Raw genomic sequence first — 23,049 nt, forward strand, 5'->3', positions numbered from 1 at the left:
TACCACTGATGATAAGTCGGTTGTAGATACAAGTAGTATAAAATTAATGTAAATATTCCTCGATTAAACTGAATACAATACACCAAAAAATACAAGCTAAGCCGAATGCTATCTGATTTCTCACATCTTCCGAATGAACAGTACGAACAGTGCTGCCAGAACTATGGTAATTATCTTTGTACTGGCTAACCTGATTTGCCCGCAAGCGTAACCGCAATGTGTCCATCCCCACTTTGACCGCACCAATCACCTCTCCGCCTCGTATTCTCCAACGATGACTCTCCCTCGAGCTAATCGATGACCCGCCATTTTACCCTCACCCCTTATCACACATACTCTTATCCCCTCCTTCTTATCTCGCATTTAATTAGAGTAGATAATTTTAATTGTCTATAATTTATTTTTATTTTTTAAAATACAAATGGAATACATACCTTTTTTATTTCTTCAAAATTAATGAAAAGAAACAGCCAGACAGAATAGATTTTTCTTTTTTAGCCCACAAAAACTCCAAATTGATTGGTACTTATCGCAAAACAGTTATTTTACAACCTTGAAAATATATACTTTGAGGTAAAAGCGTTATTAAAATTGATTTGTCTTACATACAATATAAAACATTTACACTAGACTAGAATTTTCTTCAGTCTTTGAATGCACTCAATTTTGTTGATGTTTGTCTCTAATTGAATTTGAAACATTTTGACTTCTTATTAAGCTAGTCGCATTTACTTTATTTTTCCCCCCTCCACATTTTTAATTAATAGTTTTTTTTTATTTTAATACAAATGGAAATACAAATAAATTGCAATTAAAAAACAACTTAAACGAGTAAATAATGAAATCAACGGTCAAATAAGAATGTATTAAGGCATTGCGTTTTTCGAACAATTATAAAAATTATAAAACACCAGTTTATAACAAAAAGTGAGTTTTATCCATTTAAGGTAATTTGTTTGACGCTTTACCTGACACGTTTTTGTTTCTTTTTTTTTAAATTTAATTAAAATCAAAAACTAAGAAAAAATATTTTAAGCTTTACAAATCTACAAATTCAATAAGTCATCAAGTTAGTTTTTTTGAAAAAAAAAATCCTATTGTCTATGGGCACAATTTAAAAATTATTTTTAATTATACAAACATATATATATATATATATAAATAAAATATTATTATAGTACTTTAACCTATTCATATTAATGTACGGTTTAGAATATAAAGAAAAAAAAACAAATTAACGAATCGAGCATAATTATTATTAGATTGAAAATTGCCAATACTATAATATTATAAATGTAATATAATACAAAAATATATTGGTATTGTAATATTTAAAAAATAATAATAGCTTGCGTATGGATGATTGTTTATTTTTACACATTTTATATTTATCCTACTTTGAAGCGACTAAATGAATAGTTCAATATTTGTCTTATATTCTATTTATACACATACATACTTACATAAATATACATAAAAACTAAAGAATTGTAAAAAAGTTCAATAGTTAATTAATTACAATTATTTGGTATCCGTCTAAGAAATTGGCGACAAGACAAAAATAGTAGGTGTCTATTTTTTTTATCAAAAAATATAACTTTGCTTAAGAAAAGACTCAAACGCAACAATACACATTATCGTTTGTCTGAAAATCATTTCCTTTTTTTTTTTATCAAACAACCGTTTTAAATGATTGTAGTTTCGATAGAAATTGCGTTGTCTTACAAAAATATTTTCATTATATTTAAAAATTAATATAGATAGACAATTAAGGTACGGCTAATTATTTATTATTCGTGCGTCGTCGTTTAATAAGTGTCAAATTTTTACAAAATATTAATAAATCACTGTAAAATACACTATCGAGGTTTAAATCATTGTTATTATTCTCTTAACATTCTAAATTTTGTTTTAATAACAGTTGTTGAAGCGTACAAAATTGCTAGAAAAAAAAAAAATGAAATACAGAGTGTACGACTTTGCCTAAAAATAAACAAACTGTACTTGTTATATTAATAATAATAATAATATTACAAAATAATTGCTATCAGCCAAAATAAAGCGCCACGTACATTTTTTACACGGTACAAAACAAAATTTAAATAAAATTGAAAAAAAGTCTTCACCTAATACACATTATTGCTGCCATGTTATTTATTGTAATACAATTATTATATTGATAATACAGTGATCGTAAAACAAGGAAAAAAAATATTAATAATAATAATTATATCAAAATATAGCTCGTTAGTCGTCCAAAATATGTTTAGAGTACAAAAATTGCGTATCGTTCCGATCGTCGTCGAGTGTCAATCGAATAGTCAAAACTTACGTATTAATTTACTCGCAAGGTTTTTTTTGTTTATTTACATAGCATCAATAATACAAATTTCACTGAATAGGTGTACTCAAAATATTGATGATGGTTGTTAAAAATTATTACGGTCAAATAAAAACTAATATAATATTATTTACAATATACATTACAAGTTCTAAAATATAATATTATTATAAATAATAATAAAAAAAAAATGTTTAATCGTTTACACACACAAACACAAAAAAAATTATATATTCTATTTAGTACGTATCCGCGGCCGTAAGTATTTTATGCCCCGTAAAATGTTTTTGTTATAAATGCTAATAAATACAAAAAAAAACACAATAATCAATCATCATTATTCAAATTGTCGTCAGTCTGCTGTTGTTAAAATAAAAAAAAAATTAAATAAATATAAAAACAACACGATATTAATAATAATATTGGAAGGCAAAAAAAAGCATAAAAATGTATTAAGGCGAAAACCTCGGTTAGAGTCGGCTACAAAAGATATTATTTACAAGTAGTGTAACAAAATATAATAAGACACATCTTTTTCTTATTGCTCGTATTATGGAAAGCGAAATATTATGTCCTTATCACTTGGACACGAAAAACTGTTGTTGTTGTGGGCCGCCGCCGCCGCCTCCAGGCCCGCCGCCGCCGCGCGTGTTGGTCGCGTACAACTGTTGTTGGAAATTGTGAAACTGCTGCGCGTAATTGGGGTCGGCCGTGGTGGGCCCTATGAACGAGTTGCCGCCGCCCGGACCGCCACGGAACCCGCCAGGTCCGGGCCCCGGCCCGGGGCCCCCGCCACCCATCGACGGCGGCAACGGCTGCGTAGCGTCCGGCGGCGGTCCGGGCCCGGCCATCATCGAGCCGCCTCCTTTGTGCTGTTGAGGCGGCGGTCCACCTCCACCGCCGCCCATCATCATCATCTGCTGCTGCTGCTGCTGTTGTGAGTGATGATGAGGCGGCCCGCCACCGAACATGCCGTCCGGTCCGCCGCCGCCGGGATTGTAGTTGTTGGCCATGCCGCCTCCCATTCCGCCGGGCCCGCCGCCGCCTAGCCGGATCATGCCGGCCGGGCCGCCGCGCATCATGCCTGGTCGGCCGTTGTTGGGTGGCCCGGGCGGCATTCCACCCATGCCGCCGCCCGGCGGGCCGCACATCATGTCGTTTAGGCCGCCGGGGGGACCGCCTCCGTTGTAGCCGCCGGCGTTGGGGAAATACTGTAGGTTGTGCGTGGGCACTTTGCCGTCCAGATTGGACAACGGATTGCCGCCTCCCGGGCCGCCGCCGGGACCGCCCGAAAACCTTTGCAAAAAGTCCATGCCGGGCTGTTGCTGTTGTTGCGACTGGGGAGGCGGAGGCGCGCCTCTAGGGCCGCCGCCTCCTCTCGAGTTGTTGGGCAAATACTGTATGGTGTTGGGCGCGCTCGGTTTCACTTGGATGTTCGCGCCACCGTTGTACTGGACGCCAGGGCCACCGCCGCCCGGAGGTATCCTGGGCATCAGCCTCTGTTGTTGCTGTTGTTGGTACTGTTGTTGTTGCATCATCGACGTGGATTTAGGCGACAGTGGGCCGCCGCAAGAGTTCATCATCATGCCGCCGTTTCGGCTGCCCATCGGGGGCATGCCCATCATGGGCATACCTCCTCCGCCACCGCCGCCGCCCATGGGCATACCGCCGGGGCCGGAACCCGGGGGCGGCGGGCCTTGTCCCATACCTGGACCGTACATCATTCGGCCGCCGCCCGGTGGACCGCCCATGCCACCGCCGTCTTGCATTCCTCCGCCGCTGCCCATTCCCATGGGCCCGCACATCGGGTCGCCCATGCCACCGCCGCCGCCGCTACCCATCATGTGCATAGGCGGACCGCCGGCGTTGCCGAACGGTGACATCATGCCGCCCGGATGGTGGTGTCCCGGACCGCCAGGATGGTGCATGGGTGGCATTCCGCCACCGCCGCCGTGGTTGATTATCGGAGACGACGCGCCGCCGCCGGCCACGTTGTTGGCTAACTGTTGGTTCATCTGGGCCAACGACGATATGGGATCGAAATGCTTCATGCCGGGTTGTTGCGAGTTCTGGAGGCCCGGCGCCGACGGTGGGCCCGGGACGGCCGAAGACGGGTTGAGCGGCATGTCGCCGGGACCGAGCCGGGGCGGGAATCCCAGGGGAGAGTCCTTTGGGTCGTTGCCCATCATGCCGGGCTTGTGCGGTTGAGGCGGGCCGCCGTTGCCTCCATAACCGCCGCCCGGATACCTCGAGTCGTTCATCATCATATGCTGTTGCGGGCTCGGCGGACAACCGTAACCGCCGCCGCCGTTTCTCATCTGTTGTTGCATGCTGCCGCCGCCAGGTTTGTTGTTCGGACCGCTATTGTCCATGGCCGACGGACTGGGCGACGCAAAATCACTGGGAGTACCCGGAAACCGACTTCCGCCGCCGCCGGGCAAGTCCATGGACGACGGTGAATGGTGATTGGACGGCGTGACCGCTTGCGAAGACTTCATGTTCGAATCGGTCATTATCATGTCCATGTTGTTTTGTAAGGATATTCTATGACACACAAAGACAAAAATATTGTTTATTAATTTTTCCACTAAAGGTGTCTTACTTAGCCGTCGACAAGAGTTGGCTATAAACTAGATAGGCTAACCTGACCTAACCTAACCAGGGTAACAACCATGTGGGTTGTTTATTTTGGGCCAACTCTCTGCCGTCGACTGTTGTATACTTACGAAGGAGACATAGTGGACGTGGTGGTGGTCGTGGACGAAGACTCTTTTAGACCGGTGTTGGGCTGCTTTTGGATGGTCAGCTCTTGGCCGTCGAATGTGTTAAGGTATTGGATGCGTTGCGGCGATGGCACGGGCATCAGGTTGGGTTCGTCGCCGCGTTTTTGCGATTTGTTCGGGCCAAACAGAGAGTCTGAAACATCAAAAATATCGTCAACCAAACCTGGAACAGGTGTCATACAATTACACACTCACCGATCAAAAATTCAACATTTTAAGCAAAATTTAATATGTCTATTCATTTAATCTAATCTAATAAAAAATGTAATGTTTACCAGGAGACGGTTGGCCGCCGCCGGTGGGTTGGCCGGGAGTGTTGGTGTTGGACGACGGCGAGAACTCGTTGGACATCGGTCCCTTAGGTTTGGACGAGTTGCCGCCGCTGCTGGGCGACATGTGGACAGGCGTGCCGGGATTGCTGGACTGCAGCCTGGACCCGTTTCCGCTGGGCGACCGTACGGCCGTCGGACTCATGTTGGAAGACGGTCGACCGCCAGCCGGTGAATTCATGGAGGAACACGTGCGCGGTGACGGCAACGACAGGTTACTGGTGACGCCAGTCCCGGCGCCGGTCAACGGCGAGTTAGGACTGCAACTGGGCACGGACACGTTGGGCACGCTGGCGGAACGGGCGACCGTCTGGTGGTAAGACGGTGGTGGTCCGCAACGGCCGCCGTCTTTCTTTTTGTCGTCGTCGCCGAACATGGACTTTTGCCAGTCGGGCGTACACGACGTGGGCGTCTTGGGCGGCAACAGCATGTCCGCAGAACTGTTGGCCGCCGCGGCCGTCACCACGGCGTCCACGTCCAGGTCGTCGTCGATGGAGGGCATCAGGTCGTCCATGCCCCCGCCACCGGAACAGTTGTCCAACGGACCACCGGAAGAAGAAACGGCCGGCGGCTGCTGCGGCTGTTGAGACGGGCCGCCGGAATTTTCGGGGAACAGCATTTGCTGGAGTTTGCGCAACGTGGCCTGCTGTTCCTCGCGGTGTTGCCTCTGTTGTGGAGTGAGATTTTCGTCGGGTACTTGCACGCCTGTAACAACGCCATCGAATGACTTTAATCAACAACAACCCAATATTATCGACTTACCGGCCAGCGAGTGATGAGCCGCGGCGGCTGCGGCGGCCGCTCCGCCGTTTCCTATCGGGTCGTCGAAGTCGGCCAGAGAAGGCATCATGGAGGCCAACGAGTTGTGGCCGCCCGGAGAGCCCACGGATCCGGGAGGGCCGCCGCCCGAGGAGGCCAACAGACCGTCCATTGGCGACGGCTGACACTTGCTGGGATCGCCGCCCATGCCCATCATGTCAGGCATACCGTGCGAGGGCATGTGCGGAGGTCCGCCGCTCATGCCGCCGGGACCGCCGCGGTGATGCATTGCGGCCGACGGATGGTGAGGCGGAGGAGGGTGGTGCGGATGATGCGGACCACCGCCCATCATTTGCCTGTGGCCGCCGCCGTCCATCATGTTGTGTTGATTCGGGTGGTGCGGACTGTGATGGTCCATCATTCCCATGTCCATTCCGTTCATGGGCATTCCGCCGCCACTACCGGGTCCCATGGAACAGAGATTTCCTACAACAAGACACCAAAATATAATTTTAAAACTATTTTTCTCATTTCAATGTTTACTTGGGTAAATTGTTATAGTTTACCTTGCTGATTCATCATCATACCCGGACCCATCGGTCCAGGGCCGCCCCCGTGGTTGGACATGCCCATCATGCCGTTGTTGCTGCCACACATCGGTCCACCCATCATGTTGTTATGGTTGGACGGGTGTTGCATCTGCTGCTGCTGTTGTTGTTGTTGAGGAGATCCGGAATCGTTCATATGACTTCCCTGTGTACAATGCCGTCATCGGTTAGTCAGACTATAGCGAGTGAATGATGTATATTAGTATCGTACCTGATGATTCCACATGGGCATTCTGGCTCCGGGTTGCATCATCGAAGGGTTATCCATCGGACCGCCACCCGAAGGACTGTTGTTGTTTTTCATCATTCTCGAATAAGGCGTGTTGGCGCCGTACTTGGCCTGGCCTCCGTGCGGAGCCATGCCTTTGTTTTGTTGTTTGACTTGTTGTTGGGAAGCCGTCACGTTGTTCATCCACTGGCCGGGATTTTGGCGGTTGAACTGGTTCACTTTCAAAGGGTGTTTCTGTGTACGCCAATCAAATTTGAACACGGTCAAAAATTATGCTATATTATTTAATTTTCAATATCGGTTTACCTCGAGGAACTTTTTCGTTCGCGGTTGAGCACAATGATACGCTATAATGGTGGGATATTGGCCGGCCAATACGGCTTCGGCTGACTTGTTGGCCAGACTGGTGGAGAAGACGAATATTTGACTCTGCTGTTGCATGTACTGCTGTTGTTGTTGCGCGTCCATATTGCTTCCCGACGTAGCGTTGGATTGCTTGTTGCCGGCATTGTTAATACCTAAACAAGACGACAATGGTCAACATTAACGACGAACTGACAGACATCGTGCCGAACAGAATTCACTAAACCGAACAGGTAGCACCAGTTGGTTGGTTTCAGGTTTTTCCAGTAACTCTTTGAAAATAGATTAAAAATTATTGCAACCTTTTTTTTTTTTTTGGAACTACCCATTATTATTATTTAATTAATCTTAACTTCTCAAAATTGGCAATAAAAAAAGGCTTTTTAACTAAACATATTTTTCTTGTTCAAGCCCTTCAAATGTTTGGCATTAACCAAAATATGTAGTTTATTGGTTCAATAAACCAACAAGTATCAGTTTGTTAGGTTTAGAGATACTGATTGGGCTACTGTGCTACATGACAGTAAACCCAAGCCGAAGGTCTTCTATTCGGAAAACAACATACCAAAATCGGATTCTCCCGCATTCCCCGTCGAATTGCCAGAGTTGTCTTCCACTTTGATACCACTATTACTTCCCGTGTCCTCGTGTTTAACTAAACAGTGTAAGTCATTGGTTGTTAAATGAAAGGAAAACAAAAACAAAGAGATTGGTTTATTATTATACTAACTTTGGCTGAGGCACATGTCGTTGGACATGAGCTGAGGTTTTTGATCGGCCCCCGAAGATCCGGGAGACGCGTTACTGCCGGCGCCCACTCCGCCTTTGCCGTCGGTCACGTCACCGCCGTTGCCACCGTCGATGAGCGCCGTCATGTCTCCTTCAGTCTTAATAATGATGCTGTCTAGATCGTGATGTAGATCACTGGTATTGTTGTCGGGCGTCTTGATCATTTGATTATCATCACTGGCGCCAGGACCCCCACCACCGTTGTTTGACGACAAACACTTTTTATCTGCCCTCTGCTTTTCCTTGATCATCACACGCTAAGCGCCCAGGCTCCAGTGCCGTTCGGTAACGGGGCACGGCGGCTGAAAAAACAAAAAAAAATCATTATTTTTATTAGAGCTGAGAAAATGTATTGGTTTTACAATAATGTGTTAATTAATAACAATATCAAGTCTTACGGCTGGGGTAGTCTTTCAAAAATTTGTAAGGATAAGGTGGGGAAAGGATGGTGATAAGGGGAAATCGGAAATCTCTGGATAATTGATAAGAGATTATTGATAATAGAACAATTAGCTGATAAGAGACACGTTCATGATCCAAATATGTGTTTCCTTTTGGGGGGAAATATTGAATTTTTGATTATATTTTTTTATTTAATTTATATAATGATTCATTACATTTTCAAGTGACCAGAGTGGCTACTAGAGTTTAATTTTAAATTACGAAACGCTAATACTTCTTGAAAAATAGACGAATTACTTTTAAATTTCAACGGAGATTAAGTAAGATTTATGGGAAAATACCAAATAAATATCAACCCTTACAACCAAATGTTAAAACTTTTCCTATGATAAAAAAAAAGTCGACTGAAAACTTAAATGGGAGCCTCACATTTTGATTTATTTGTACTTTTGTCAGTTTGTGAACTCTGATTAAAATCCGATGATGATGATAAAATTATTTGAAAAACATCAGACTAGAAAATAATTAGATAAATGGGCGGACGAAATCTACGATCAGTCTTGACTTCAATGAAGATTGTCGTTGTTGATTATTTTCCTCATAATTAGTTGAGTACTATTTTTAATTAGACTTCGTCTTCAAAGTCAAAGTGTGTACGTATTTAATTAGAAAAGGCCATCCCAGGTTAGATTGTTTTGAAATATCCGTCAGAGCACACAAAAGTTTACCAAGTAAAAAAAAAAAAAGAGATCTAAGACACGAGTATTTTATATTATTTAATAAATAATATATATGATAATAACGGTGTTATCTGAATTTATTTGAAAATCATGAGCTCTACACTTAACTGTTTTTAAATGTAAATAATATATACCCAAAACTCTCTTAGTGTACGACGTCTATGATTTTCTACAAATAATTAAATACCAATAATATTTATAGGTTATCTAATGAATAAATATTTAAAAAAATAGATCTATTAATGTAGTATTATATTTAAACAATAGGCGTAATGTACCAGTAATTAGGCCTAATCACAAACACTATAATTACTAGACCAGATTAAAAGATAAAGACAACATTAATTTATTTCTAAGAGGTGTATTTCGTATCGTTCTCAGTTAATTATGTGTACATAGTATATTTTTTAATTTCCTTTACTGTCCCCGTTTATAAAATATGACAATAGCAACAATTAGCTGAAGATATTTTTTTCAAAAAGTAATTACTGATAAAATTTAACTTTTCCTCTAGAAAACATTTTTTTTAACCACAAAAAACCTACTGAAAAATTAAAAACAATAAAAAAAAAACCATGTCAAACATTTGTACTTTGGTTTAAACGTATTTCAATTTTTTTTTTTTTTTTTTTTTTATACTTAAATCGTGTTTTTTATGATGTTTTAATTTGTTTTTTTCAAAATAAAACCATTTTTTCAACCTGAAAACGATGAAAAATGTCTTAAAGTGCGTCGACTTTCGCCATGTTTTAAATAATATGCTATTTGTAACGAAACATAATAATAGCCATTGCAAAATGAAAAAAAAAATGTGTACTTAGTTAAAGTCAAAACCCAAAATGTGTACTTGACAATAAGCGCCAGGTGCAACTTTTCGAACTGTCCAAATTCCAAGTTGAGAACTTTGTTTATCAAATATATTACAACTGAAATAATATTGTTATGATAATATTTGCCTTCTTAACTTAACACAAGTTCATACAAATTAAATGACACGGTCGAAATGTATTAAAACCAAATTTTTTCTTCTTAAATATGGCCTATACAAAAAAATCCTTACAAACGGGCCGCATGCAATCACCTTATAATAGAAACTCTAAAATTAATAATATTATTATATTTTTACATTTTATACCGAGTTTAATATACACACAACGTTAAACCCGGTGAAGTAGTTTTATTTTTAACAGTATTTTTTTTTTCTAAAGCGGTCTGTCACACGAGCTCGATGAAAACACATCTACTGTTTTTTTTCTGTTATTAAACTAACCGACCGTCTTTCTTTTTTTAATTAAGGTTTTTTTTTTTTTAATACAAGCGACCTACTGCGATTCGAGTGTTCACAATAATACTATTAGCCAAGCCAAGTCCCTTTAATGTTTTTTTTTTACATTCTCGACCAACCCCGTTTTGTGTGTTTTGTTACTACTAGTAATATGCATTGGATTTTTCCTTTGATGTCGACCCTGTCGTCGGCGTTGACCGAATAGATTCAAAAAGACAAAAACAACAAAAAATGTCAGGTTATTTAAAAAATAAATAAATTAGGCGAACCCCTAAAACGACAGCAGACTTGTGACTTTTTGCAAAACAAATATCGACTGAATTCATAGCGACATAAATAATAACCAAAAAAAAAAAAAAAAGTAGGTATCCTTTTCAAATAAAAGCATTAACCTTAAAAAAAAAAAAAAAAAAAGTACCTTTTCCCTTTACCGCTTATTGACTTTTAATGTCAAACGATATAACGATACAAGTCTAACAAATTGTATTTAAAATGCACAAATTAATTTTGTACATTAATACCGTTTACAAAAAATGTACACCTAAACTCATCGTACTCTTTGCAGCGAATATCAGATTTAAGCTCGTATGAACTTGGCCCAACGATAATATTACAGCTAATAATAATCTTAACACGCTTCTAACAATCTAACTGTTGGATATTTTACATATGCAACAATCAGTGTCCGCAACTTGATTCATTTGCATCGTTACCATATTTTATATCGTGCACGTTTTTATAGAAATTTAATTAAGTTATCCGGTACAAGCCGTAAACATATTTTATTAATATAAACAACAAACGATTCACGAGTATGATTAAAAGCTAAGACTAAATAATAACTTTTTTAATTAACGCCACGTTAGATAATGCGTTTAGACTGACATTAACAAGATAAGAACAAAAGTGTATTGTTTTTGTCTAAATTACATATTAGAGCACAAACCATGTGTTTTAATGACGTTATTGTGTTTACACTGGAATGCATGACAAACATATTTTGCATTTGTAGATGAGTAAATATTACACTTATTAATTATTGTAAACTCTGTTGTCAAGCACAGTCATTTTTCTTTTTATTAAGATGTATATTATTGCGTTAATGTGTCGATTGAGTGTGAACACCTTTTGTTTTTTTTAAATGTACAATTAGGACTAACCACAAAATCGACTAACCGTTTTTAATGTGTTTTTTGTGCAAAAACCAAAGTAACCGAATAACGTATCAAACTATTATTAGTATATTCAATTTTTTTAGTTATCAATATTTACCTCGTTTGGCACTAGAAAAAAGGACAACAAATTCAAATACAATTCCAACATAAGGGAAACATCAACTATTGCTTAATTATGACTTACGAGGTAATGACAACATTTATTTACACTCCTAATTACCGACAAAAAAATCATTATTGGTATACCAAAGTTGTTTTTCCAAGTCGTAAGTTAGTTTTATTTTATTCCCCTTTTAAACAAGAGATTGCTATAAATAAGAAATAGTCTAAATTCAGATTAAGATTTAGATAATATGCTCAAAATAAATGTAAAATGGCACAAAACAATAAAAACAGAAATATAGTTTTTACGTGTTTAATAAATTTTCTTTTTAGTTTGACAATTTTACGGCATATAAAAACTGTTTTAAATATTTCTACAGGTTACGATTAGAACGGTTTAGAAGTTAAGTTTTATGTTTTTTCAATGCTACATTTTACATAATATTTTAAACAATTTATAACAATCGGTTTTGTAAAACACAAACGTTTATAATTATTATTATTTTTTCATATGATTTTATTATAGTTATTAATTATTACAAATTCAATTTACGACAAATTGTTTTTCATATTCATAATACGAGATTAAGTATTACCAATAAAAGGGTGAAATAAAAAGTCTATAGCTAAGAATACCGAAATGTCTTCTAAACATGGGAATATTTTTTTCCATCGTTATTTTTATTGGCCAAATTAATCTGACGTATAATTTAAGTACAAAAGTGATTCAATCTGATTTATGTCTTAATATATGTAAATGCTTTGATATGCATAATTTTATGCAACTATTATATTCATTGAAAGCTTTTGTTTTGTTTTAATTATATATTTTTTAATTTTGTAAAACGAGTTAATAGTTTTTTTGACTGCGTATCTGAAAAACCTATTAAATGCGAATGGACACGGCAAATGTTATTAATGATACAGTTTAGCTTTCAGTGCACTAAACAAAACATAGTACGTAATAATATGACAAATTTCCAAATAAGAAAAATACAAATTATTGTTGGAATTTTATTAGAATTGGCCAACAAATTTAGATTTCTTATTTATAAGGCACGTTCAGTAAAGTATTTAATCAATTCAATACACTATATTATTATATTTTATAATAAAACCTATAATTTTAATTTTAATACAAAACATTAGCTGGATTTAAACAACAACAACCTAACCAAATTTTACTATCTTAATTTAAAATCTTAGACTCAATTTGTTTTCTACCAAATATTTAATTGTTAGTCAAATGTGAAATTACTTTAACTATTATCTAATTAATTTCGGAAAATAATTTATAATTGTAATAAAATAAAATTGATATCTACAACTACAAATATTTAGAAGCAATTTATTACATAGTTCTTTTTATGTTTTTTTATTATAACTATTCAATTTTTAAAATTAATTTCTCATATATTTTTTTAAATTTTACCCATCAACTATTTATCCAATAATATCATTAATAAACAAATATTGTTTTATACCATGTTTGTAAAAAATGTTAAATTTAAATAGGAATTATTAAACATTTACCGTAGTAGTCTCAATTCGCATTATAATTAGTAATTCTGAGAAATTTGTAAATTGAATCACATAACTGTCGAAAGCATTTAAAAATACAATTATTTTAAGTATAATATTAATGTACTCGTATTTAAAAATAAATAAATTCAAATTATTTATCTATACGGCTCTTATTAGTTAAAAACTTATTCACAAACGTCTCCAATTTATTATAATTATTAGTATTTTGTTTCCAAGATATTTATAATATACTCATAAGTATTTTAGTCTAACATAACTGAACTTAATTTACAAGTCTTTAAACGATGAAAAATGCAAAAGCTCATTTGACAAAAATAATACTATTTAAAAACAATATTTATGACGAATCACTTTGGTAATTTTTAACAGCATTGTCAATAAAATGACTGACTAAATTTGTAAACGGCTTTAAACAAATGTAATTACAAATTACACCAATTTCAATCAAACATCTTAGTTGATTCTTTATATTATCAGATCCTTATCTAAAACAACACAGCCAATGTTTTATCACAATGTTTATTATATTATATCATATGGATTAATTTCCAAAAGGGTTGAACATTTTGGAATGGTATTTTCAATACCAGTTTTTCACTCATATTAAACCAACACTACGTGTTGCAGATACTTACTGTGAATGCAAATTGAACGATTGGACAAAACGATGATCAATACGTTGGAACGTTGACATCCAAACCGTTAAGGAGCATACTCGTACTTGTGCCAAGCGTTTTCGTCGCCTCCTCCAGTATCATCCGACAGTAGCTGTTGTGACGACCGTTGTTGCATGATCGATCGATAAACGCTGATGACAAACATTGAACGACTTGAGACTTACGGGTGGCCTTGCATTAAAAGACGATTCAACTAAAATTATGTACGTACCTCATACACCGTGGGACTGCATAGTGCGGCACAGCGGTCTCTACGGACACGAAATCTGTCGCGTGCCGTACACCGTCTTCGGGTCGGTTATCATCGGCGATCCTCCAACGTGAAACGACCGCACGAGTCTGGCACTACTGGCGGGCGCGCGGCGCCCAACGATATTTTAGATGATAAGTGTTAATGCGCAACGCGTTACCGTCTGCACAACGCGAATGGCACCAGGCACACACACACACACGCGATTTGCGCGATTCGCACGGACCGAGGGGGACGTGTCGGCCGACGATGAATCGCCTGGAAAATGTCGTTACGGTCGCGACGACAACAATGTGAATTTCGAATGGCAATCGCCGTACACACCACACACACTGCACGCACACACGACCCGTACGTTCGGTACAATAGCCGCTGCTGGCGACAATAATAATAATAATAGTAATAATAATAATGATAAATAATAATAATAATAATAATAATAATAATAATATGTTCTTGGTTGTTGTACACGAGATCGGTATGAAGGTAGCGGCGGCGGCGGCGATGATGAAGGTGGTCAGGGGGCGGCGGCGGCGGGGGTAAATAAATAAAAACACGGCGCGCGGCCGCTACGGCGCATCGGCCATTTTGACGTTGGCCGTCGCCACCGCCGCCGCAGCCGCCGTAGCCGCCGTCGCCAGCCATCGTGGAGGCAGAACGCGGATGGAGGCAAATCGGCGGAGGCCGCGCCGTTTTGCCGCCAAAATTCAAAATCAAACCGTTCACGTTTAAATTGTTATATTGTATTAATTCTAATCGATAAAAAAAAAATACTATCGATAAATAACACCTATATAATAATACGCCTTATTCTACAGCTGATTATTTCATATATAGTCTATTTAAATAATGCAATCCGAAAATAGTGTTGATCTAAAAAGTATTTGGACGTATTTCATTTAAAAACTCTAAAATTACAACAATATAGTATTTTATATAATTTTTAAGTTAAACTATGATTTTAAAGTATTTAAATGGTAAAGGACAACTAAGCAAATAAGATCCTTCTCAACGAACTACAATATCCTTAGTAAATAGAAGGTATTTTAATATATAAATATTTTTTAATACTAAAAAGAATACATTATTATGATACCTATATTAACTCTATGTGCACAGGAAAATAATAAAATATAAGTTTGGACGTGCCCAAGAAGAATTCTATAATATTATATTATAAGCTACATTTAACATAAGAGTCACCAAATGAACAAATATATTTACTACCATTGATTGTCAATCGCAATGTTATCATACCACATAATGGATGAAATCTATTCTAAATTAAATTTATTCTGTACAATATTAATTTAACATAATAGGCATTAACTTAAGCGTTTAAGATTGTATGTATTTTACATAGGCCGCGCTTGTGTGTAATTACCTGTTCCCTTCTTAATAATGTTATCAGGTTATTTTTTGTTATAATATGTTATCATTGTTTTATGTGTCGTTCCAGGTGGATAATTCGTCCAGATTGGTTTATAAAAATGAGAATTTTAGTATTCTTGTCTTACTGGATTTACTCAACTAGATTAGGGTTTCGATAATTTTTATATATATTTTTGATCGAGACTAAAAAAAATATTTGTCCCAACTATGTTGAAGTTAGAACAGTTAAGAAATCTTATCTATGTATCTTCTAGTTTTTTTACAACCGTGTTTTGTCGTCTTTGACCAGCTAACAAGACCGCGGTAAATACCATGCTCATCAATAGTAATTGTTATCAACCGTCATAAATTTACCTCCATGGCTGCTATCACTTTTCAGCGATGACAAAAGGTGTTATCAATATTATCATAGTACAGTAAAATAATATTATAGGTAGTAAAATGTAAATACCTAGGCCCTAGTTGTAAGTAGAAATAGAAAAGCTTTAGGCGATAAAAATGACAAAATTAAAGTTTCATAGTTTATTAAGGTACTTATTATAGCCTTCTAGCCATTAAGCGAGGCAGACCGTCAGTTATTCGTCGTTCTAACTTGAATTTCAATTGAACGTATCAGCTACGTTGATAAAGTTTTATCGAGCAAGAAAATATTTTCCCTAGTTAGCTTATCGATCTGCCTCTAATCATTTTCAAAAAAACCCGTGAATCTCGGTAATTTAATGCAATTGCTAGCCCTCCACTAATATTATTGTAAAAAGTTGTACAAGTTTGTTTTCAATTACAAGGTAAGTATTAATGTCGCCTGTTTTATTGAATTTCATTAAGCAAATAACGTACTTACAGGTGCCAGTTTACATCACCACACACAACGAAGCAAAATAATTACCGAAGCGTAGGAATCGTCATCGTGTGGCTTTACAGGTCTTGAAGTCTCGTCGCTGTCATCATGAGATTGTTTCTTGATAAATTCGCTTTCGGAACAATAGGAATACCAAATTATTATTACCGTTAGAAGTACCTACGATCATATTTGAAACAGGACGTACCTACAAATTTTGTTTTTATACCTAGTTCCAAGAACGTTCTGCCTTGGCGTCGGTCAATATTTCTCTATTGGTAGCCAAATTTTTTATTTCACACTAAGTCCCCACCGACTTTCGTAAACACGGTTTTTACCTATTAACATAGCTAATATCAGGATGATATAGTATTCATTTAGTTCAGATAAAATGTTCGATACTGACATTGTAAATAGGTTTTTTAGCAATCATTCGAAAATTATAGCGACCAGAAACGATTTGTATTGAAAATAAAAGAAACAAATAATATTTTTCTAAAGTCATAAATTAAATTTTAACTAAGAAGTATAAACTCATGACTATCGAGTATAACTTACTAAATTACATTACAGAAAACCTTTGATTATAAAAGTAAAATACTTTACAAAAGACTTAATAGAGCTAACATTTTTTTTTTTTATTCTCCAAAAAAATGTATTAGTTTAAAATGAACAATTTTACGGAACTCGTTTGTTAACAGCACTGCTAAAAACTATCGACAGGTAAAGTAGTAGAAATAATTGTAAAACCAACTCGTTAATAGGTTTAGATAATAGGTATATTGTGAATTTTACTTTAATACATTTGAGTATTATGTACATAAAATATTTTTTAAGTGCACACTACAAGATTGAATGGTTGTACAGTTTTATTATTATTATAAGTTTTAAAAAATTTAAGTATTCACATTGTCTGCACTCGGATAAACTCATCACAACGAATATACTATTAAATATTTTGGCTACATTTTACCTCCTCTTCAGCTTATACCAATGGCACAATTAAGAGAAATTTATTATTATATCTTATATAAATGTCTTTTATTTTTAGGGGGAAAAATATATTTTGCATCTATAACTGCTCACATTTGGTTAGATTTTCAAACTACGCCGATAAGTAGTGCCTAATGGTGTTCGGTCAATTAACGGTCTACCTAATAATGTTCATAGCTTAGTTAAAACTTGTGTTTACTGTGTATTATGTTTTTATTTTATTTTAAATTACTAATTTATTTGATTTTAACCCAATACATAGGAAGGAGTACAATACGGCAAGACTTTCTCAAAATTGTGACGCTAATTGGGTTACTGATAAATTCCTGCTTCAACAGACAATGTGTTTACTTAAAACAAACTAAATACTATTATTTATTATTTTAGGTATAGGAATGAAATATTTTTGAGTAGTTTTATAATTCACGAAGGAAGTAACTGTGCAATTTTATTGGTTGCCACGGGTTCTTTCATATTCCTCGCGGCTCAAAGACCTGCTATGCCTTATCGGATAGTTGCGAACTTGATTATTGCCATTTTCCTTTTGTCTCTTCTTAATACTACACAAAAAAAAAAAAAAAATGAAGTACATTTTAATGAAAATGGAATATGCATTTTCACACAAATTGAAATTTATAATTAATATATTTACTTACTCGAGTATCGTTTCGACTACCGACTTGGCACAAATCTGAGTAATCGTCATATGGTCATCTGGAAGTTCATCTGCATCCACTTGTACATTTACTTGAAAACTATCTTGTTCAGTTTGATCAATTGTAAACTCTGCAACTTGATCCATTTTGTTGACGCTGCTGAAAAAAAAAAAATGTTTCCAAGATAGAAATTTGTGTGTTATTTTCATTTTATGTTTACTAGATGTTTAGCTGTTAAGCGTAGGTAGGTACAAAATTCTAGAATATTAGACAATGGTAATTGGTTCCATTATGTTAGTACACAAAATATATTATACAACAACAAACCTAGTAAAATGTTGTAAACTATAAAATATATTAATTGCTAAGAATTTACCGTATTGGTTTTTAAATAGCGTTTTTATTTTTTTTTAATGTGTGAAATATCATCAGGAGTGGATACAATTATCAGGATAGTCTGTATGTAGTAAATACACATATCAAGAAAAACATCTACACTTTATAATTGAATAACTTATTAATAATTATTTGTACTAAACAAATTGTCATACTACAGTCATGCTTAATTTTGTGGGACAAATAAATTTTACAAATCTACTAATTACTAATGTTGGATAAAATTATTGGTGATATACTTAAACAGAATAGTACAATGAAAGTAATGACTGGTCAATAACTAGTTTTAAATAAATACTTTTTGAGTTTAGGCAATTAAACCTTCAACTGCTAATAACTTTAAAGTACCTGTTTATTCAAAACTGGTCATCAACTAATATTAACTAGTAACAAATTATTTGTATTAAATCTTTCTGCTTTTTATAGGCAAATATAATACATGTGTTGCTGTTTGACTTTTAAAAACCACCCTTTAAAAAAATGTTATAAAATTGTTTTATATAATAATTTTTCGTATGATATTTCATCTCTAATTTTAATGAGTGTTTTTATTTGAAACTAGCTAAAATAATTATTTTATAGAAAAATTGATTGTAGGTACCTAACATAACATATTAAATACATGTGTGGTTTTTAAAGACAAATTTCCGAATGAGATATACTTGCCTGTTTATGTACCTTTCATAATACAAATTAAATTAAAATGTATAATATGTTTTAATAAGTTAGAAACTGTTTTTCGATATTGTCGGTACTTATCGAGCTTATTCTAGTAAAATTATTTTTAAAATTAAAAAAAAAAGTGTAGATTTAAAACTAGATTGAACTATATCTTTAGCCTCCGTGCGATAATATTTCACCCTGTATTTAGCAGTATTGCGGATACACAGTCTTGTAACGGACCTACTTGTCTAGCTGGCTAGACTAGGCAAAGTGGCCGTCGATAAGTCTAAAATAGACGGATCCCCACGGGAAAACGGTTGGCTAGGCCGTTGTCTACGTCTAATTGGCCTTAAAGTCTCCCTTATTAACTTAATATATCGCCCGAGGAGCTAGAACGGGCGGTCACACTGTTAAATAATCTAACTCTCAGCTGCAGACTACAAGATGTTTTATTCTAAATTAGGGTTTCTATATAAAATACAAAATTATACAATATATATATATATATATATATATATATATATACACTCTGACCTGGGTTGGACGATGAAATGGTTGGTCAAAGCGGAGTTGAAACGGACGCACACAAAAGATAGTCGGATGGGCGGCTTGTAGTAAAACGGCAAAAATATAGAGCGCAAGGTCGAGGATATTGGCGGTCCGTGATGGTAAAGTCAACTGGTTAATTAGATGATACGCGACGTGCATTGTCCTGTGTGTGCGACCGTTCCCCTACCTATAGTCGGGGGTGCTGTGTCAGTTGGTTTGGGACGCGAAGTAACGGTCAAGTGAAATATGATCGTTACAGTCTATAAAGTTTGGCGGTAGACCTAAGTATGCTATAGGCTGTAATGGGAATTTGGGGGGGGGGCGGGGTACAGGGATGATCCCGACGGCAAAATATGACTTTCTACCGAGTCGGGTGTATACTCACAGTGAAGCGGTCAAATGTAGACTATCGTGAGCTACGCTTGGCGTGGTGTTGCTTTGAGCGGATTGGAACTATCTGAAAAATCGTGTTGCGTTAATTATGTTTTATTATTCGGCGACCAAATCTCCGACGGTTTATCGGTTACTTACTGTTGAAAAGCTGTAATAAATAAACGTTCCTCTGTCCCGGAAAGATCACCGACAATTGAACGCTTACCGAGTACCTCTATCCGCTATGACGCAGTACACAATGACTGGGCCGAGCATTATTGATTAATGTGCCTTGGCTCGTCTCCGGGGGACGGACGAGAGCCTGCGCACCAACGTCGTTCATCTCGCGAGACAACGGTTTTTATTGGATTTAGAAACTGCGCCATACCAATGTGACAGTGCAGGCATAAAATCCACAAAAAAAAAAAAATCTAGCAATTAGTTGTATCTCAATAATAATTGAACGGCGTTTTGTTTTTCTTTCGAGAAAAGAGTCGTTTTCGTATTGATTTTGTAGACAATTTAGCATCGCGACACTTGGCGGTACTACTATGATATTCGTTTGCAGTTCAGTCGGTATAATACATGCATTGTCAACTAGAGGACGCCACAGAAACCGTTTATTAAGGAGTAAAGTATAATTAGTAATTTTACAAAAAACTTGACCAAAAAAAAATTGTCGTTCACTTATTACTTTACTTAATATTATAAAAAAGTTTCAGAGTTTAAGGTCTGAAAATTAGACCAAAGGAAAATCTGAAACGAGGCTGTAACATAAAGGTACATATTATTGTGTTTCATTAATTCAACTATGTTATTTGGTATTATTTCGTATTACTAAGCAAATTAAATTTTTAATGTAATCGGTAGACATGTTGGTAGATTCATTAAATGCCGATAAAATGGGTAATTTTTAATCTAAATTAATTATGTTAGTTATTAAAACCGCATAATACAACCAAAAAAAAGAATGAAACGATCTAAAACTTAAATATAGTTTAATTCAAGTTACATAGTAATAAAGGTTATACAGGTTATGAACTAAAGAAATAGCAGACTTGGCCACAATGTCGATATCACTACTTTGATAGTCTGACATTTTTTTGGAAGGGGTATGGAACTTGGCCTCTTTTCACTGTTAGGTTTTTGTTGGGGATAGTCTTTATTCCAATTAGTGAGTAAATATATAATTGTTAGGTACATTTATTAATGTTTTGAGGTTTACTACTTAAATGTTGTTTTTAAACGAATTAAAAAAAATGATCGTTATTCTATCCTTGCTCATGAAACAATGGATATCAGTGGAACAGAACAAATTTATATTATTTATATTAAATGCACTAGTTACTATAATATAAACTTAAAATATTAGGCTCTTGTGTAATCATTATTGACTTCCACTGGTTCATCATCATTGAAGAATAAAAGATAAAAAATAATATAGGCAAAAAAACAATACAAAAGGAAATACAATTTTAATATAACGTGAAGACGATTTTTATTTGATTAAACTAAAATTACACAGTGTAAAATACAATTTTTAACTTTTTACACGATGTTTTTAAAATTAAACATCGAAAACTATTCGGTTTATTTAAAATAATGTAAGTAATGATATATATGATTTAATTTTAAAAATTTAATATATTTTGTGACGTTTGTAACCCTTGTCGAAATACTAAATACTAGACTGTAACACAATTTTGGTTTTTATTACATTTAATAAACCTTGAAAATCACTTTTGTCATGTCTGATACATTATCAAGACACAAATGAATTAATTGTATAAAATAATTAACTGGTTAAAATTTCTATAAAAAAAAAAAAAAGCTATTGTATATAAATATTATACAATAACTATGATGCTGCAAGACTTGATTAACCCTTTTTCAGACACTTTTAATAGGATCAAAGGTAATATAGTCCGTGGTTGTGTCGTAATAAAAACCAAGTTGGATCAGGTGATCGTATATGTAGTCGATGTAAGTATATAATTTAGCAATAAAGAAAGAGTAGATGTCATTTGGATCACCATTGTATTCACTTTTTGTTTCAGAGATATTGAATAATCGGTATTTTGGAAAACATGTAGAGATTAAAAATTTTCTTAAGGATTCAGCACTTTCGATTTAGCAATTGGTTAACGATTAAACCTCCTGGTATTATGCCAGAAAATTGTAATGGAACTCCTCCGGTCACAAAATCATATAGTGGTAACAAAACATTGTAAAACCGATTTTCATTCAGGTTTTTTTGGTTCACAGAATCGATAAACATCAATGTGCGCATCAATTTTAATATAACATACTTACCTTTGGCGGTAATTTCTGCAAGTTTGAATTTACAATCATTGGCGTGTTCTATGTTGTTTCCTTGCATTCTAGTGCATTCTTCAATCACTTCAAGTGTCAATAAAAGAAACCAGTTCAAATTCACGCCGTAAGCACAGCCCATCATCGGAGAGATCAACGACAACCTATCCGACACCAAGAAATTATGATTTTTATTCCCTATTTTGTTCACTGGGACCCATTTTCCTTTATGTTTGTACTTGCTGAACAACATGTCTTGCCAGTGTCGTTCTTGCTTAACATGATGATACATATTGTTTTGAAGTTTTGATGGATGTGCGCAAACCTCCATTGTTCTACTGTGTAAGTATACCAAAACAAACGAAATTACAATTTTATTAAATGCCATTTCTTCTATATTTAAAACTCGATTAACTTCGCTTGATCGCATAGAAAATAACAATAGGAATAAGAATGATTTGTGCCACGTAGTACACAAATGTATTCTACATACAACAAAT

General features: G+C 36.0%; 1 protein-coding gene and 1 long non-coding RNA gene across 3 annotated transcripts; both read right to left on the reverse strand.

The window, feature by feature from the left end:
- Positions 1–1,334: 1,334 nt before the first annotated feature.
- Positions 1,335–14,878, reverse strand: LOC126836976 (protein BCL9 homolog). 2 transcript variants are annotated; one of them, XM_050570697.1, is made up of 11 exons: positions 14,339–14,878; positions 14,086–14,258; positions 8,143–8,503; positions 7,978–8,067; positions 7,356–7,567; positions 7,032–7,283; positions 6,779–6,965; positions 6,216–6,698; positions 5,400–6,158; positions 5,068–5,287; positions 1,335–4,885 (listed from the first exon to the last, which is right to left on the reverse strand). In XM_050570697.1, exons 3-11 carry the CDS (start codon positions 8,450–8,452, stop codon positions 2,920–2,922), a joined length of 4,479 nt encoding a protein of 1,492 aa, XP_050426654.1. In that variant the 5' UTR covers positions 8,453–8,503; positions 14,086–14,258; positions 14,339–14,878; the 3' UTR covers positions 1,335–2,919. The 2 variants fall into 2 exon arrangements, with proteins under 2 accessions (XP_050426654.1, XP_050426655.1); XM_050570698.1 differs by having other exon boundaries at positions 1,336–4,885; positions 5,068–5,257.
- A 2,573-nt stretch (positions 14,879–17,451) lies between these two features.
- Positions 17,452–20,502, reverse strand: LOC126836713 (uncharacterized). The gene is made up of 4 exons (XR_007685375.1): positions 20,396–20,502; positions 20,250–20,321; positions 18,257–18,412; positions 17,452–18,160 (listed from the first exon to the last, which is right to left on the reverse strand). It is a non-coding gene; the product is annotated as an uncharacterized LOC126836713 (long non-coding RNA).
- Positions 20,503–23,049: the final 2,547 nt, after the last annotated feature.

This window comes from Adelges cooleyi, unplaced genomic scaffold, assembly GCF_023614345.1.
Source record: "Adelges cooleyi isolate 19-005CV unplaced genomic scaffold, UGA_ACOO_1.1 ACOO_flye_CR_arks_rails_tigmint_CR_PRNA_247, whole genome shotgun sequence".
NCBI lineage: Eukaryota > Metazoa > Arthropoda > Insecta > Hemiptera > Adelgidae > Adelges > Adelges cooleyi.

Coding starts and splice junctions, on each gene's coding strand:
- LOC126836976 (XM_050570697.1), bottom strand. CDS start 8,452: ATGATCAAGGAAAAGCAGAGGGCAGATAAAAAGTGTTTGTCGTCAAAC. Junction 6,699..6,778: donor TATGATGATGAATCAGCAAG/GTAAACTATAAC, acceptor GTCTTGTTGTAG/GAAATCTCTGTTCCATGGGA. Junction 5,288..5,399: donor CGGCGGCCAACCGTCTCCTG/GTAAACATTACA, acceptor CACCTGTTCCAG/GTTTGGTTGACGATATTTTT.